The sequence below is a fragment of the Musca vetustissima genome, unplaced genomic scaffold (assembly GCF_032173495.1).
Source record: "Musca vetustissima isolate MV318-11 ecotype Yass unplaced genomic scaffold, APGP_CSIRO_Mvet_v1 utg151800, whole genome shotgun sequence".
Taxonomy (NCBI): domain Eukaryota; kingdom Metazoa; phylum Arthropoda; class Insecta; order Diptera; family Muscidae; genus Musca; species Musca vetustissima.
This window is the reverse complement of record NW_026889398.1, coordinates 50304-65114: the sequence shown is the minus strand read 5'-3', so window position 1 is coordinate 65114 and position 14811 is coordinate 50304. Positions and strand designations below refer to the sequence as shown.

At 35.1% G+C, this 14811-nt stretch overlaps 2 protein-coding genes across 2 annotated transcripts; both read right to left on the bottom strand.

Annotated features, from left to right (window-relative positions):
• Positions 1–4282: 4282 nt before the first annotated feature.
• Positions 4283–5293, bottom strand: LOC133337100 (daxx-like protein). Its single transcript, XM_061545364.1, has 3 exons — positions 5289–5293; positions 5226–5239; positions 4283–5170 (listed from the first exon to the last, which is right to left on the bottom strand). The coding sequence occupies exons 1-3, from the start codon at positions 5291–5293 to the stop codon at positions 4347–4349; spliced, it is 843 nt and encodes a 280-aa protein (XP_061401348.1). The 3' UTR covers positions 4283–4346.
• A 6810-nt stretch (positions 5294–12103) lies between these two features.
• LOC133337099 (putative mediator of RNA polymerase II transcription subunit 12) lies at positions 12104–13304 on the bottom strand. Its single transcript, XM_061545362.1, has 2 exons — positions 13281–13304; positions 12104–13207 (listed from the first exon to the last, which is right to left on the bottom strand). The coding sequence occupies exons 1-2, from the start codon at positions 13302–13304 to the stop codon at positions 12104–12106; spliced, it is 1128 nt and encodes a 375-aa protein (XP_061401346.1).
• Positions 13305–14811: the final 1507 nt, after the last annotated feature.

Genomic DNA, 14811 nt, shown 5'->3' with positions numbered 1-14811 from the left:
TCGCAAGTTTTCATCGATTGACCGCCATTCATAGATAATCACTTCTTGGAGGTAAAATACAGTTTGGTATTGGCGGTTTTCTGCATAGACACGATGAGTCAAGATTCCACACATGTTGTCGATCGGATTCTGGTCGGAAATTTTAATATTTTTCGATTTTAACCATACTTGAGTATGGCGACTTTTATGAACTGGTGAGTTGTCCTGCTAAAAAACGAGTCCTTCATTGTTGCTGCTTTCCCAATATGACAATAATTTGTCTTCCAAGACTTGAACGTACTCTACTGAATTCAGCCGACAACAAGGAAATGCCAAATAAAGCATTCCGTGGCTATAAAATGCTCCCAAGACCATTAAGGAACCGCCACCGAAATATCGTTTTAAGAAATATCGTCATTCAGTTCGTAAATCTCTCCAATAACAACTAAAACCATCTGGGACATCAAGATTGAATTTATTCTCGTCCGAAAAAATCTACTAAGAAAACATACCGTAGAGATCTACGGACGGAATCACGATATTTCTTAAAACAATATTTCGGTGGCGGTTCCTTAATGACCTTGGGAGCATTTTAAAGCCAGGGAATTCTTTATTTGGCATTTCCATGTTGTCTGATGAATTCAATGGAGTACGTTCAAGTCTTGGAAGACAAATTATTGCCGTTTTGGGAAGGTAGCAACAATGAAGGGCTCGTTATTTAGCAGGACAACGCACCTGTTCATAAAAGTCGCCATACTCAAGTATGTTTAAAATCGAAAAATATTAAAATTTCCGACCAGAATCCGATCGAGAACATGTGTGGAATCTTGACTCATCGTGTCTATGCAGAAAACCGCCAATACCAAACTGTATTTTACCTCCAAGAAGTGATTATCGATGAATGGCGGTCAAGCGATGAAGACTTGCGAAAAATTTTGATCAACAGTGTGATGGATAAAATTTTTGAACTTATTCAAAATAAGGGAGGCCCTATCCATTATTTATAAAAGTTATTTTATTTTATTTAAGTTTTAAAAAATAAATTTTCTAATTTTGTTAAAGTGTGTCTATAGTTATGCAACACAAGTAATTTTGAAAGTGCAGAATTCGGCGGAACCATAAATAATAAATTAATTATTTTTGTTGAATAATATGTGTTTTTGATCGTTTTATTGTGAACCATAACTTAATGGGTCCATTTTATTAGTCAACTAACATACCAATTGAATTAAAGGTGCGGCTATAGTTATGATACGCAGTGTATATCAGAGCTCACATAAAGTCACATTACAGTAAGTATTGAGTGTTTACAATTTGATGTTTATGAGAGAGTCTGGTTGCTGTTCTTGTTTCCTAAACTTTCGGTGGATATACGTACATTACTAATTGAATTCGTGGAAAATAAATTTATAAATTGAATTAAATTTTTCCCAATCTATTAACAAGATTTCCACGTAACGGTAGCCCTTTTATACCCTCCACAATTTATGATAGAGCTTTGAAATTTGCGCATACTTCGCCTAGGATATTTGGTATTGAACATGTTCAATATTGGTTCACTTTTTAGGGTAGCCCTCATAGAACGGTATCCCCAATATTCGATATATGGAAGCTTGTTGGCACGCTTTTCAACAGAATTAGCCTAATTTTATATTTGAAGATTATCCGGGTAGCTATCATATAACAGTATCCCTTAATACTCGGTATTTGGTTGTAATTTTATATTTTAGATGATCATTGAGTAGAAAACGTTCCTAACAATATTCGCCCAAGCTTCCGAATAACCTTCATACAGTGGCACTCCACTACAATTGGGGATTTGGGATGTATTTAAACCTAATAAGCTGTATTTTGGTTGTTTTATTTGGTAGAATGAATCCTTCTAAAATTATCAATATTGGTCCACATATAACAATATCCACAATATTTAGTATTTTGGAGAGTTTGACCACGTTTGACCAAATTGACTATAATTTTATATATTGGATGATCAAAATCTCTTACCAAATATTATCAATATTGGTCCAAGGTTCTGGGTTGCCCCATATAATGACACCTACATTTTTCGGCATTTTCTCATGTGGTGTCAAATCTTCTCACCAAATATTAATATATCTCCATTCCCATTGTAGTAGCTGTAATATGTCATTGCGGGGTATTGGAGGGTAATATTCATTTCAATTTAGGTCCAAGTTTTGATATAGCTCCTACATACAGGTTCCGCCCATTTTCGGTATTATAAATACTTTGACCGAATTTTCCCATAGAGTGGACTATAATTTGACATAACAGATTCCTGTGAATAAAAAACTCCTTCCTAGAAATTATGCACTATAGCTTAACGTTTTAGAAAGACGCCATACATATTATCCGTTTAATTTTCAGTAAGTTCTTAACTCTGTTTTCCAACCTGAGTGCCTGTAATTTTGAACTTTTTTTCGGAGTATTACTACATAATGCTGTAACATATTGCCCATATAAATATCCCGACGAATTTAAGGAATCTACGTATTGGATTGCTTTTGTTTTTGTTGGTTTTGTTAGTTGTTCTCTTTCCTGTTGAGCTTAATGATAGAATTTTGCAAAGAAAGATTTGGTATCGACCACCATATATAATGATACAACGTGGTTTGATATTTCCCGTGGTATAGCAACATTTTTACTTTGAGGAACAACAATTTATGTGCATTCTATGGCAGACGTGTACATACTATAACCGCGTGAATCCACAGTGCTATGAGTAGGTAGAAAAAAATAAGGAAGATCTTCACCGATTTGTTTTATCCTAGTTCATACGATAGCTATACATTCTCAGCTAAACGTGTCAAAATTTGGAAGCGATTGGATTTTAATTTTGAGAATCACTCTTGCCGTCACTTGATGCTGACACAATAAATCGAAATTTTTTGAAAATTTGCAGGAACATTCTTGAATTAGTGTAGGTTAAATAAAAAAACTAAATTAAATTTTTTGAAACCGAGAAAAGGGGGGGCGAGCTACGATCTGTCCATGTCTATCCGCCCGTCTGTTGTAATCACGCTAAATAGGATGCTGAAATGTTACATAGGGTTGTCTTCAGTCTGCATGCAGGTCATGTTCAAAGATGAGCTATATCGGTCTACGTTTAGGCATAGCCCTCATATAAGTGTACAACTCAATTTTCGGTATTTTGTGCTTATATTAGATGCGTTTTCAAGCGGATTCCTAATGTACAGCAAATTTCTCCACTAAAATGATGAATATAAGTCTATTTTTTTGGGTAGCCCCCATATAACGGTACACAAATTTTCGGTATTTTGGGGTTTCTTGAGGGCGTAATTTGAATTAGCCGTAATTTGGTACTTTGAGTTCCTATTGAGAAAAATATCTCCAGTCAAAATTATAAAGATAGATCCATTTTTTTGTAGTCGTATTTGGTAACAAATCTCCCTGCCAAAAATTATTTATATTTCCCTCCTTTTGGAGGTAGTCCCCTTCCGCGATTTTGGGGTTGTCTACCAATAGGCGTATTACACCATCGTATGGGGTATATATTATACACTACAAAGTATGGAACTTTTGAAATAAAGAAACAAGAAATTGCAAAACTAGCCACAAACGGAAACGGTAGTCAAATATACAAAACGTCCTTAAAGGCATGTGGTACTCTAAACGGGGGACTTCAAAAATCAATTTGAAAGGCATGTGGTTTGAAATTGGTAGACTTTTGACTGACTGGACTGACAAACAACATCTGTCAGCATGAACTGCAAGCCTCACCCTTTTTATATGAAATACATATCCGATTATTTGTTTAAAAAAATCTTATTGTATCAAGATTATGTTTTTAATTTTAAATATACAACCTTCGTAAAAATGTAAACTAATATTTTTTAATAATATTTAAAAAAAATAAAAAATATGTTTTTATATTTAAGTTTGTGCAACAGCTAAGACTAATGTTGACGGAATTCAACTTAATCTGTTAACTCAGACGAAATATATATTTATTAAAACAAAATTTTCATCAGGTTTAGCAATGAATACCCATTTCTTTCGTTGAAGAAATTTTAGCAACGATGCTTTGAGCGACAGATGACACAACTCCAACGAAATTTTGAATTTGCAACTTAATCATATTATGTTGAAGTGAAAAAAAACAATAAGTAGTACGTGTAACATTTTGTTTATTGCACTTAATAAATTATTTTCATAAATATGAAGAAAGTTTTTGTAGTAAAGTAGGTGTAAAATCAATGGTTGCAGAACCTATAGTTCGAAGAAAAAAGAAAAATTATTGTAGTTAAAAGAAAGTAGGCTTATTTTCTATCAGGTGTAACAACATCTAATGGCACAAGTTTTTTTAAAACAAAAATTCAATGGCCATCTTATTTCTTCTGGGCCGGCAAGTACTTCTGGTTGGGAACAGAAGTAGCGACAGTAGAGGTGGTTTGGTAGGATTGCTGGACGAATTGTTTCTGTTGTTGGTGACCGAAGGTGTTGCCGCCTTGGAATGAAACGGAGCCACCACCCAAGTTGCTGCCAGCATTGCCAATGTTGACAACACCACCGCCAATGACTGAGGTAACGGGAGCAACACCTTCATCGGAAACATGGGTGGAACCACCCAAAGAATCGTATTGAGCTTGGATTTCTTGTTGAGCACGGTTGGCCTCTTCCTGAGTCTTGTACTTGATGAAGAAGACTTCGGGTTTGTGGGATTTCTGTTCGTTTTGGACAACCGACAATTGGTTTTGGATTTGGGTGAAGTCGGGTTTCTTGGACAAGACATAGATGACGGTCTTTTCTTCGTTGGAGGCTTGAGCACGTTTCAGGGATTCCAAGTTCAATTTAAGGTTTTGGGCTGGGGCCTTGATGAATACAATGCGGTAGTTTTTGCGGATGGGTCCCAATGGTACGTTGGAATCGTTGCCGATTTCTTCAACTTCTTCAGGGGCAGAGTGAACATAGACTTCCTTGGAAATAATGGTTTGTTGTTGGGGTTGGGTGTAGATGGGTTGGCTGACGACTTGTTGTTGAACGGCTGGAGCAACAAATTGTTGTTGGACAGCTGGGGCAACGAATTGTTGTTGTTGGACAAATTGTTGTTGTTGCTGTTGGACAGCTGGGGCAACAAATTGTTGATGTTGGACAACTGGGGCCACAAATTGTTGTTGTTGCTGTTGTTGAACAGTACCAACAAATTGGGGAGCTGGGCCGGTGAATTGTTGTGTAAATTGAGGAGCAGTTTGAGTGGTTTGAGTTACAACTTGAGCTGGGGCTGGACCGGTGAATGAAGTCAAAGGAGGAGATTGGACTACGGAGAAAACAGCATTGTTACTTGCTGGTTGAGAAGGACGGAAGATTTGTTGTTTAAAGTTACCTCCCGAGACAGTGCCAGTCTGGACCTTTTGTGGCTGTTGATAGTTATAGCCAGGTTTGGCGGAAGCCGAAGCCACAAGGGCAACACACTAAAGAAGGGAAAAGGGAAAACAAGGAAGTTACAACATATGGTTCATGAGAACTGTATTGCTTGTAAAAAATAACTTACCAAAACTACAAAGAATTTATTCATATTGCCTTAAGAGAATTGATTCCCAAGATGCTGTTTGTATGAAATGAATAATTGAACTGATGCCCTTCTCTGGTCAGCCGAACACTTTTATACGATTTCAAATTTGTTAGCCGGAATAACAGCATTTCTGTAAATGATCTGCCTCACTAGAAAATGCCGAACACCCGCCCGGTTATGCTCAGCCGTTGTGTTGTAACAGTCCCGGTTTGTTGCAAAACATGTATCGCATTGTTTATGTTTCCCGATGCCAACAAAACGATGTAGGCAAAACCAGTCTTATATTTTTTGTCAAGCTAATAAATTCATAATATTCAATTCATTGTTTCAAAAGTCCCCAGACAAAAAACTGAAATGTCAGGCTCGAGAACGAACTATAGCGTTTAGGTATACACCCTATATAATGATACCTACCTATATTTGATATTTAGCATGGAATTGCAGTATTTTATATTTAACACATGTTCCAACCCACAATGAGGTGTCATTGTGGGGTTTTCAGATTTTAGGGAACATCTGAAATTTGTATATGGTGTACATTGTGGTTTACAACAATCGCTTGGTACAACTGTCGGTATTGGTATATTCGCTATATTTTAATTTCAAGTATACCTATGGTGGCGGATATCTTTCTCGCTTGTTGTATTTGGCATTTATATCGAAATAATTTCAAAAATACATATGCGAATTTTGAAACACTATTTCGTGTGTCTGAAATAAAGAAACAAGGAATTGCAAAACTAGTCACAAACATGTGTTCAATAAGTCCTTGAACGCATGTGGTACTCCAAACGGTGAACTTCAAAAATCATTTTGAAAGGCATGTGGTTTGAAATTGGTTGAATTTTGACTGACTGGACTGACAAACCATATATGTCAGTATGAATTGCATGTCTTACTTTTTATTATGAAATACATATCCGATCATTTATTAAAAAAATATTGTATCAAGATTATGTTTTTAATTTTAAATATACAAACTTTGTAAAAATGTAAAATAATATTTTTTTATTTTAAGGAAACGGCTGGACCGATTTGACTTAAAGTTTCTGTTAGTAGTCTGTAATTGAAGTGGATAGATTTTAGTGAGAAAAATCCGCGAAAATGTTGCAAAATATATTTTGAAAGATATTAGCATTTCCACACATTTAATATCGAACTTTTATGGTTTCATCTCTTTGGGGTGCTTTTTGGATATATTTTGGGCGAAAATGGGCAGCGTATATTTTTAAGAAATTGTCAATTATGGAAAATTCTCAAAATATGTTAATTTTCTACAATTAATTGGATTGTCATTGCCTTGAAAAAACTATATAGAAATGAATTGCTGTTCGTTAGTCTCCCTAAAACTCAAGAACGGCTGAATTTCTTATCTTGAAATGTTCGTGGAGCTTCAGAGAAGGTTTAAAAGGTGAGAAAAATCGAAAACCGAGAAAAATTTGCAAAAAATATTATGAAGCATTTTGCATTTCCACGAATTTGGTATCGAAGTATGTTGGTAGCACCACATCGTAGTTGTTATTTCGAAATATTTTGGGCGAAAATTAGTAGTGTATCATTCCTTTAAGCCTACATTTGCCAATTATTGAACATTTTCAAAATATTTAATTTTTTCAATTGTATTGACATTGCATTGAATTTTTTTTTATGTGAGAATACAAAAAAGAATTGAAAATTTTATAATCGAATTTACACGCGATCATTCTATGCTCACGTTTTCCATAGAATGCAAGTAAAATTTAGGGTAAAACAAGGATGGAAATCCACCATTATATGGTGGTTATATGTCTAATCGTTTGTCAATATCTTTGAACTTATAAACAGAACTCCTCGTATATATCCGATACCAAGAATGTGTATCAGTAAGCTCAATTAGAAACTTATCAAAACTTGGACATAAATAGAGAATTTTTCGCAAAAATGTGACTTAACCCCCAATATACCGCAATGACATATTACAGCTACTACAATGGGAATGAAGATATATTCGTTTTTGTAGGAAGATTAATGGGGGATATCATTATATTGGTGCTACCCGGAAACTTGGACAAATATTTATAATTTTTTTGTAAGGAGATTTTGTATTCAATGATCATCTAAAATATAAAATTGCAGCCTATTTTGTTGAAATACTACCAAAAATACTGAATATTGTAGGTACTGTTAGGTGCAACCCCACAAAGGTGGACTAATATTAATAAAACAACCAACTACAGCTGATTAGCTAGAAAAACGTGTCTAAATCCCCAAAGGAGGCTTCTTGAAAGCTTGGTCAAATTTTGCTTCGAACATTTTCTACTCGAAAATCATCCAAAATATAAAATTACAGCCAAATGCAGATACTTGGGCCAATATTGATAATTTCAAGTAGCGATGTTTTCTGCTCAATAAGTATTGCTTATATTAAATTAGAAGACTTCTGTTAAAGACCGTGTTTAAGATCTTCAAAACACCGAATATTGAAGGCTACCATGGGCGGAATCCCGAAAGGTATTTAAATCCGAAAGTCAAACTTATATGTGCATTTAAATTTGTTGAATTTTTTTTTTCAAAAATGGCAGCAAGACTCGCTCATAAACATCAAGTTGTAGATATTTAGTACTTTTATGTTACTTTATGCGTGCTCTGATAAATATCAAAATATTACAAAGAGCTGTACACTATACATTACGGTGTAGGTTAAAAAAAAAAAACAAATCTAAAATGCCAAACACTATACACCAACAAAATTGCTAGGCAAGACAACGTTTGCCGGGCCCGCTAGTAATTAATATTTTGTATTATTTTAGTACTAATTTCAAACATATATTACTGTATAGCACAGTATAGTTAAATCTATGTACCGCGTTTTAGATTTCTATTTATTCAGGTATTATTATACTACAGTATTTATTTACTAATTTTAAAAGAATTATGCATAGCATTGTACTTGCAATAGAGTAAGCTACATATTACATTTTGGATTTCTATTTATACCACTTCCATTATATTTCATTATTTCGTACTTTTTATCACCACTTTAGTATTAATTTCCAAAAAAAGAATGTTATGCATAGAATTGTATTTGTAATAGTTAAATTATATGCGAAGTTTCACATTTAGACATTTTATAACTGTTTAATATATTTTAGTACCAATTTCAAAAATTATGTTTGCCCATCATTCTATTTGTAACAATATTTACGTAATATGATATTTAATACTTTTTAGTACTTTTAGTACTAATTTCCAAAATTGTTCGCAAATTCTGATTTGTTTATCATTTGTAAATCTGCTTATAAAAATTTCAGAGGTGTAGTTCCAACCGTTTCGGCGTAATACATTGTTTTGTACTATTTAGTACAATCTTTGTACTAATTTCCAAAAAATAAAATACAATTTTTCAGATATGTATCTAAACCGGTTCCATTGAAATATAAGATTTAGTACTTTTTAGTACCTCCTAGTACTATATTCCAAAATTTTTTCACACATACTACTTTGCTTATCCTAAGGAAAGCTGCGTGCCAAATTTCAAAGTTTTAAACCTAAACATTCCCGCGCAATTCAGTTTTTAGTACTTTTTAGTACCTTTTAGTACGAATTTCCAAAAACCCCGCCTTATCACACGCCAGTCACATATGCCACATTTCAAGTACCTAACTTTAGCTTTTATATATATAGCCAGTCACTTATAACGCATATGCCCGCAACTTCGTTAGCGAATGTAGGAAATATTTAATAATGTATTAACATATTATTTTATTTTTAGATAAAACTGCATATGTCTGAAAAACAATCCACACATTAATATCGACTATAAATTAAATTTGAGTACCATTTAGTACCAAATTTCATAATTCGAGCTCTAAAGGTTCACCCAAATCCAAATTTTAACAAATTTTCCATTTAGCACACATTATTTCCATAAGTACCCTCCTCAATCAATGATTCCAAATTCAAATTTCAGGATTCCAACTCTATTAATTCACCCACAATTGAAAGTGTACAGAATTTAGTAGTAGAATTTCCAAAACTTACTACTTAACCCAAACCTAGACCCCGACAGTGATTTTAAATCCATGTTTCAGGATTCCAACTCCATAGGCTCACCCACAATTCAAATTGTAACAAATTTAGTACACAGTAGTATGAATTTCCAAAAACCTCTTACTTACCCCAAACCTGCACCACTACAGTGATCCAAAATATAAGTTTTAGGATTCCAATTCTATCGGTAAACCCACAATTCAAATTATACCAAATTTTGTACACAGCAGTGCCAAAATTCACCCACCCAGGATTCCAAATATATCGGTTGACCCACAATCCCAATTGTACAGAATTTAGTACACAGTAGTACGAATTTCCAAAATTTTCTACTTAACCCAAACCAACACCCCACAGTGATCCTAAATCTAAGTTTCAGGATTCAAATTCTTCCGGTTCACTCACAATTCAAATTGTACAAATTTCCAAAACTTCCTACATACCCCAATCATACACCCCCACAGTGATCCTAAATCCATGTTTCAGGATTCAAACTCTATCGGTTCACCCACAATACAAATTTAGTACACAGTAGTACGAATTTCAAAAACTTCCAACTTAACCCAAATCAACACCCTCACAGTGGTCCTAAATCCATTTTTCAGGATTCAAACTATATCAGTTCACTCACAATTCAAATTGTACCAAATTTAATTCACAGTAGTACCAATTTCCAAAACATTCTACATACCCCAATCCTACCCCCACACTGATCCTAAATCCAAGTTTCAGGATTCCAACTCTATCGGTTCACCCACAATGTAAATTGTACCAAATTTAGTACACAGTAGTACGAATTTCTAAAACCTCCTTCTTACCACAAACCTACACCCCCATAGTGATCCTAAATCCAAGTTTTAGGATTCCAACTGTATCGTTTCACTCACAATTAAAATTGTACCAAATTTAGTACACAGTAGTACGAATTTCCAAAACTTCCTACATACCACAATTCTACATCTCCACAGTGATCCTAAATCAACATTTGAGGATTCCAACTCTATCGGTTTACCCACAATTCAAATTGGACCAAATTTAGTACACAGTAGTACCAATTTCCAAAACTTCCTACATACCCCAATCCTACACCTCTACAGTGATCCTAAATCAAAATTTCAGGATTCCAACTCTATCGCTTCACCCACAATTTAAGTTGTACCAAATTTAGTACACTTAGTACAAATTTCTAAAACTTCCTACATACCCCAAACCTACAAATCAACAATCCAATCCAAATTGTACCAAATTTAGTACACTTAGTACAAATTTCTAAAACTTCCTACATATCTCAATCTTACACCTCAACAGTGATCCTGACTCCAAATTTCATGATTCTAGCTCTATTGGTTCACCTAAAATTCAAATTGTACCAAATTTTGTACCATTTAGTACCCATAAGTATTATTTTCGTAAACTGAATCCTGACCCCAATCCCATACCCCTACAGTGATCCTGACTCCAAATTTCATTGTTCCCGCTCTATAGGATCTCCCAAATCCAAACAACCTAATTCTTAATCTTAATTTGCATTACAAATTTCAAGTTTTTAGCTCAATTCATTCACATGCTACGAAATTGTACCAAATTTAGTACATTTCAGTACTTTTCCGATACTTATAGTTCGTATTTCCAAAAAGTCCTTTGCTACATCTATTCTACACTCCATCAGTGACCCTCATTTTTATAGTTATACCAAATTTACACTTAGTACAAATTTCTAAAACTTCCTACATATCTCAATCTTACACCTCAACAGTGATCCTGATTTCATTTCCAAAAAATTCAAATTGTCCTTTTGTACTTTACATCTATTCTACACTCCATCAGTGACCCTCAATCCAAATTTTTAGATTTCTAGCTCTACTGTTTCGCCAAATACAAATGATACCATATTTTTAGTACTTTTCGTACGGTTCTAGTACGAATTTCGAAAAACCCAGCCTTATCTGTCATCTTTGGACCAAGGGTGATCCTCACCCAAAATTTCAAGATTCTAGCTTCAGCCGTTTCGTCTGGGCGTTGATGAATCGTTAAATCAGTCAGTCGGTCAATCGCTTTACTCTTTTATTAGAATAGATTATAAAACAAAAATTTCATCAGGTTTAGCAATGAATACCCATTTCTTTCGTTGAAGAAATGTATTAGCAACGATGCTTTGAGCGACAGCTGACACAACATAAATGTTTGTATGCCATCCGTCTTTTAATTTAATGGAAATATTTCAAAATGATTTTTCGATTCAAATGATAATATCAAATATAAACCAACGAAATTTTGAATTTGCAACTTAATCAGATTATGTTGAAATGAAGGCGAAAAGAAAACAAATAAATATTATGTATAACATTTTGTTTATTGCACTTAATAAATTATTTTCATAAATATGAAGAAAGTTTGTGTAGTAAAATAGGCGAAAAATCAAAGGTTGGAGAAGCTATAGTTCAAAGAAAAAAGTTGGTAGTAAATGAAAGTAGGCTTATTTTCTATCAGGTGTAACAGCATCTAATGGCACAAGTTTTTTAGAACAAAAATTCAATTGCCATCTTATTTCTTCTGGGCTGGTAAGTACTTCTGGTTGGGAACAGAAGTAGCGACAGAAGTTTGGGAGGTTTGGAAGGATTGTTGGACGAATTGTTGCTGTTGTTGGTGGTGTTGGTGACCGAAGGTGTTTCCGCCTTGGAATGTAACAGAGCCACCACCCAAGTTGCTGCCAGCATTGCCAATGTTAACAACACCACCGCCAATGACTGATGTAACGGGAGCAACGCCTTCATCGGAAATGTGGGTGGAACCACCCAAAGAATCGTATTGAGCTTGGATTTCTTGTTGAGCACGGTTGGCCTCTTCCTGAGTCTTGTACTTGATGAAGAAGACTTCGGGTTTGTGGGATTTCTGTTCGTTTTGGACAACCGACAATTGGTTTTGGATTTCGGTGAGGTCGGGTTTCTTGGACAAGACATAGATGACGGTCTTTTCTTCGTTGGAGGCTTGAGCGCGTTTCAGGGATTCCAAGTTCAATTTAAGGTTTTGGGCTGGGGCCTTGATGAAGACAATGCGGTAGTTCTTGCGGATGGGACCCAATGGTACGTTGGAATCGTTGCCGATTTCTTCAACTTCTTCGGGGGCAGAGTGAACATAGATGTCCTTGGAAATGATGGTTTGTTGTTGGGGTTGGGTGTAGATGGGTTGGCTGACGACTTGTTGTTGAACGGCTGGAGCAACAAATTGTTGTTGTTGGACAGCTGGGGCAACGAATTGTTGTTGTTGGACAAATTGTTGTTGTTGCTGTTGGACAGCTGGGGCAACAAATTGTTGTTGTTGATGTTGGACAGCTGGGGCAACAAATTGTTGTTGCTGCTGCTGTTGAACAGTACCAACAAATTGGGGAGCTGGGCCTGTGAATTGTTGGGTAAATTGTGGAGCAGTTTGAGTAGTTTGGGTTACAACTTGAGCTGGAGCTGGACCGGTGAATGAAGTCAAAGCAGGAGATTGGACTACGGAGAAAACAGCATTGTTACTTGCTGGTTGAGAAGGACGGAAGATTTGTTGTTTAAAGTTACCTCCCGAGACAGTGCCAGTCTGGACCTTTTGTGGCTGTTGATAGTTATAGCCAGGTTTGGCGGAAGCCGAAGCCACAAGGGCAACACACTAAAGAAGGGAAAACAAGGAAGTTAAAACATATGGTTCATGAGAACTGTATTGCTTGTAAACAATAACTTACCAAAACTACAAAGAATTTATTCATATTGCCTTAAGAGGATTGATTCCCAAGATGCTGTTTGTATGAAATGAATGATTGAACTGATGCCCTTCTCTGGTTAGCCGAACACTTTTATACGATTTTAAATTTGTTTGCCGGAATAACAGCATTTCTGTAACTGATCTACCTCACTAGAAATTGCCGAACTCCAGCCCGGTTATGCTCAGCCGTTATGTTGTAACAGTCCCAGTTTGTTGCAAAACGATTATCGCATTGTTTATGTTTCCCGATGCCAACAAAACGAGGTAGGCAAAACCAGTCTCACATTTTTGGTCGAGCTAATAAATTCATAATATTCAATTTATTGTTTCAAAAGCCCCCACATCCAAAAAATAAGATGCATCTCTACGCAACATTAGCTCATCACCAAATCAAATCAAAACAAAACTATTTCTATTTAAAACAAATATTACCTAATAATCCCTAAAAATCACATTAAAATACCTCACGATGGCCATCCCATTCATTGTCTGGATAGCATTGTGGTCGATAACGTCATATTATTGCTGACCATAAACAGAATTCATTCAGTTTGTCACCTTGAAAAAAAGATTTTATGCATAACATTAACCAGAAACTATTTGTGGCTCATTTCTTTCTTTACATCTTCCCACTGCTGCTAGGTAGCTCGCCAGCATGCTATGAAAAGAAAAACATTTGCATATGGAATAATCCATTCATTCCAGTCCAGCGATGATAAAACTCATCATTTGCATATTGGAGGAGGAGGTAACAATTTGAAAACAGAGGATGTTGTTTTTATTGGCCTAGTCTGAATTTTGCTAAAATTGTGGCTAAATTCAGTTTACGCTTTTAGTTCAGCTTCCGTTTTCTAGGCGACCACATGGAAGGGAATACCCTATTGGTGATATTAAAAATTTTGAAATTGCGACTAATAATCGTGTAAAACTTGATTTTGTGCGTTAACAAGTTTACCTCATTAGTTACGAGTGAGGTTAAACATGTCATGTGAATCATAAATGCGACATTAATGTTGTGCTCAACAAGTTGTTATAAAACATTTAGTTTAACAGTTTTAGGTATAATAGGTGTAAAAGGCTTTAAATTTGGTCAGGCATAATTTTGTATAGCCCCCACGCCTAAGACACACTTCAGATTGAGTTTCCAACCATACTACAGCGAATGATTTTCCGTGTAATTGAAAGTGGGTGGAGTCTTTATATTAGTCGTTTATTTTGAAAGTGGTTTAAGTCCATTGACTGAATCGATTAGATTATGTTGGGGCAACAAAGTGTTGTTCTTTCAAGTGCCTAAAATGTTGTTATGCCGCTGAAAATGATAAATCAGGACGTACCATTAAATGGAGGTTATATGCCAAATCGTTGGTCAATATGAACATATCCTATAACAAAAGGGGGTATTACAGAGAAAATTAATATACGAGGATATTTTCTTTGCAAAATTCTATCTTGAGGTCAACTGGAATACAAATACCTCAATATATCTACTATCGACAGTAAATATCTTTCAA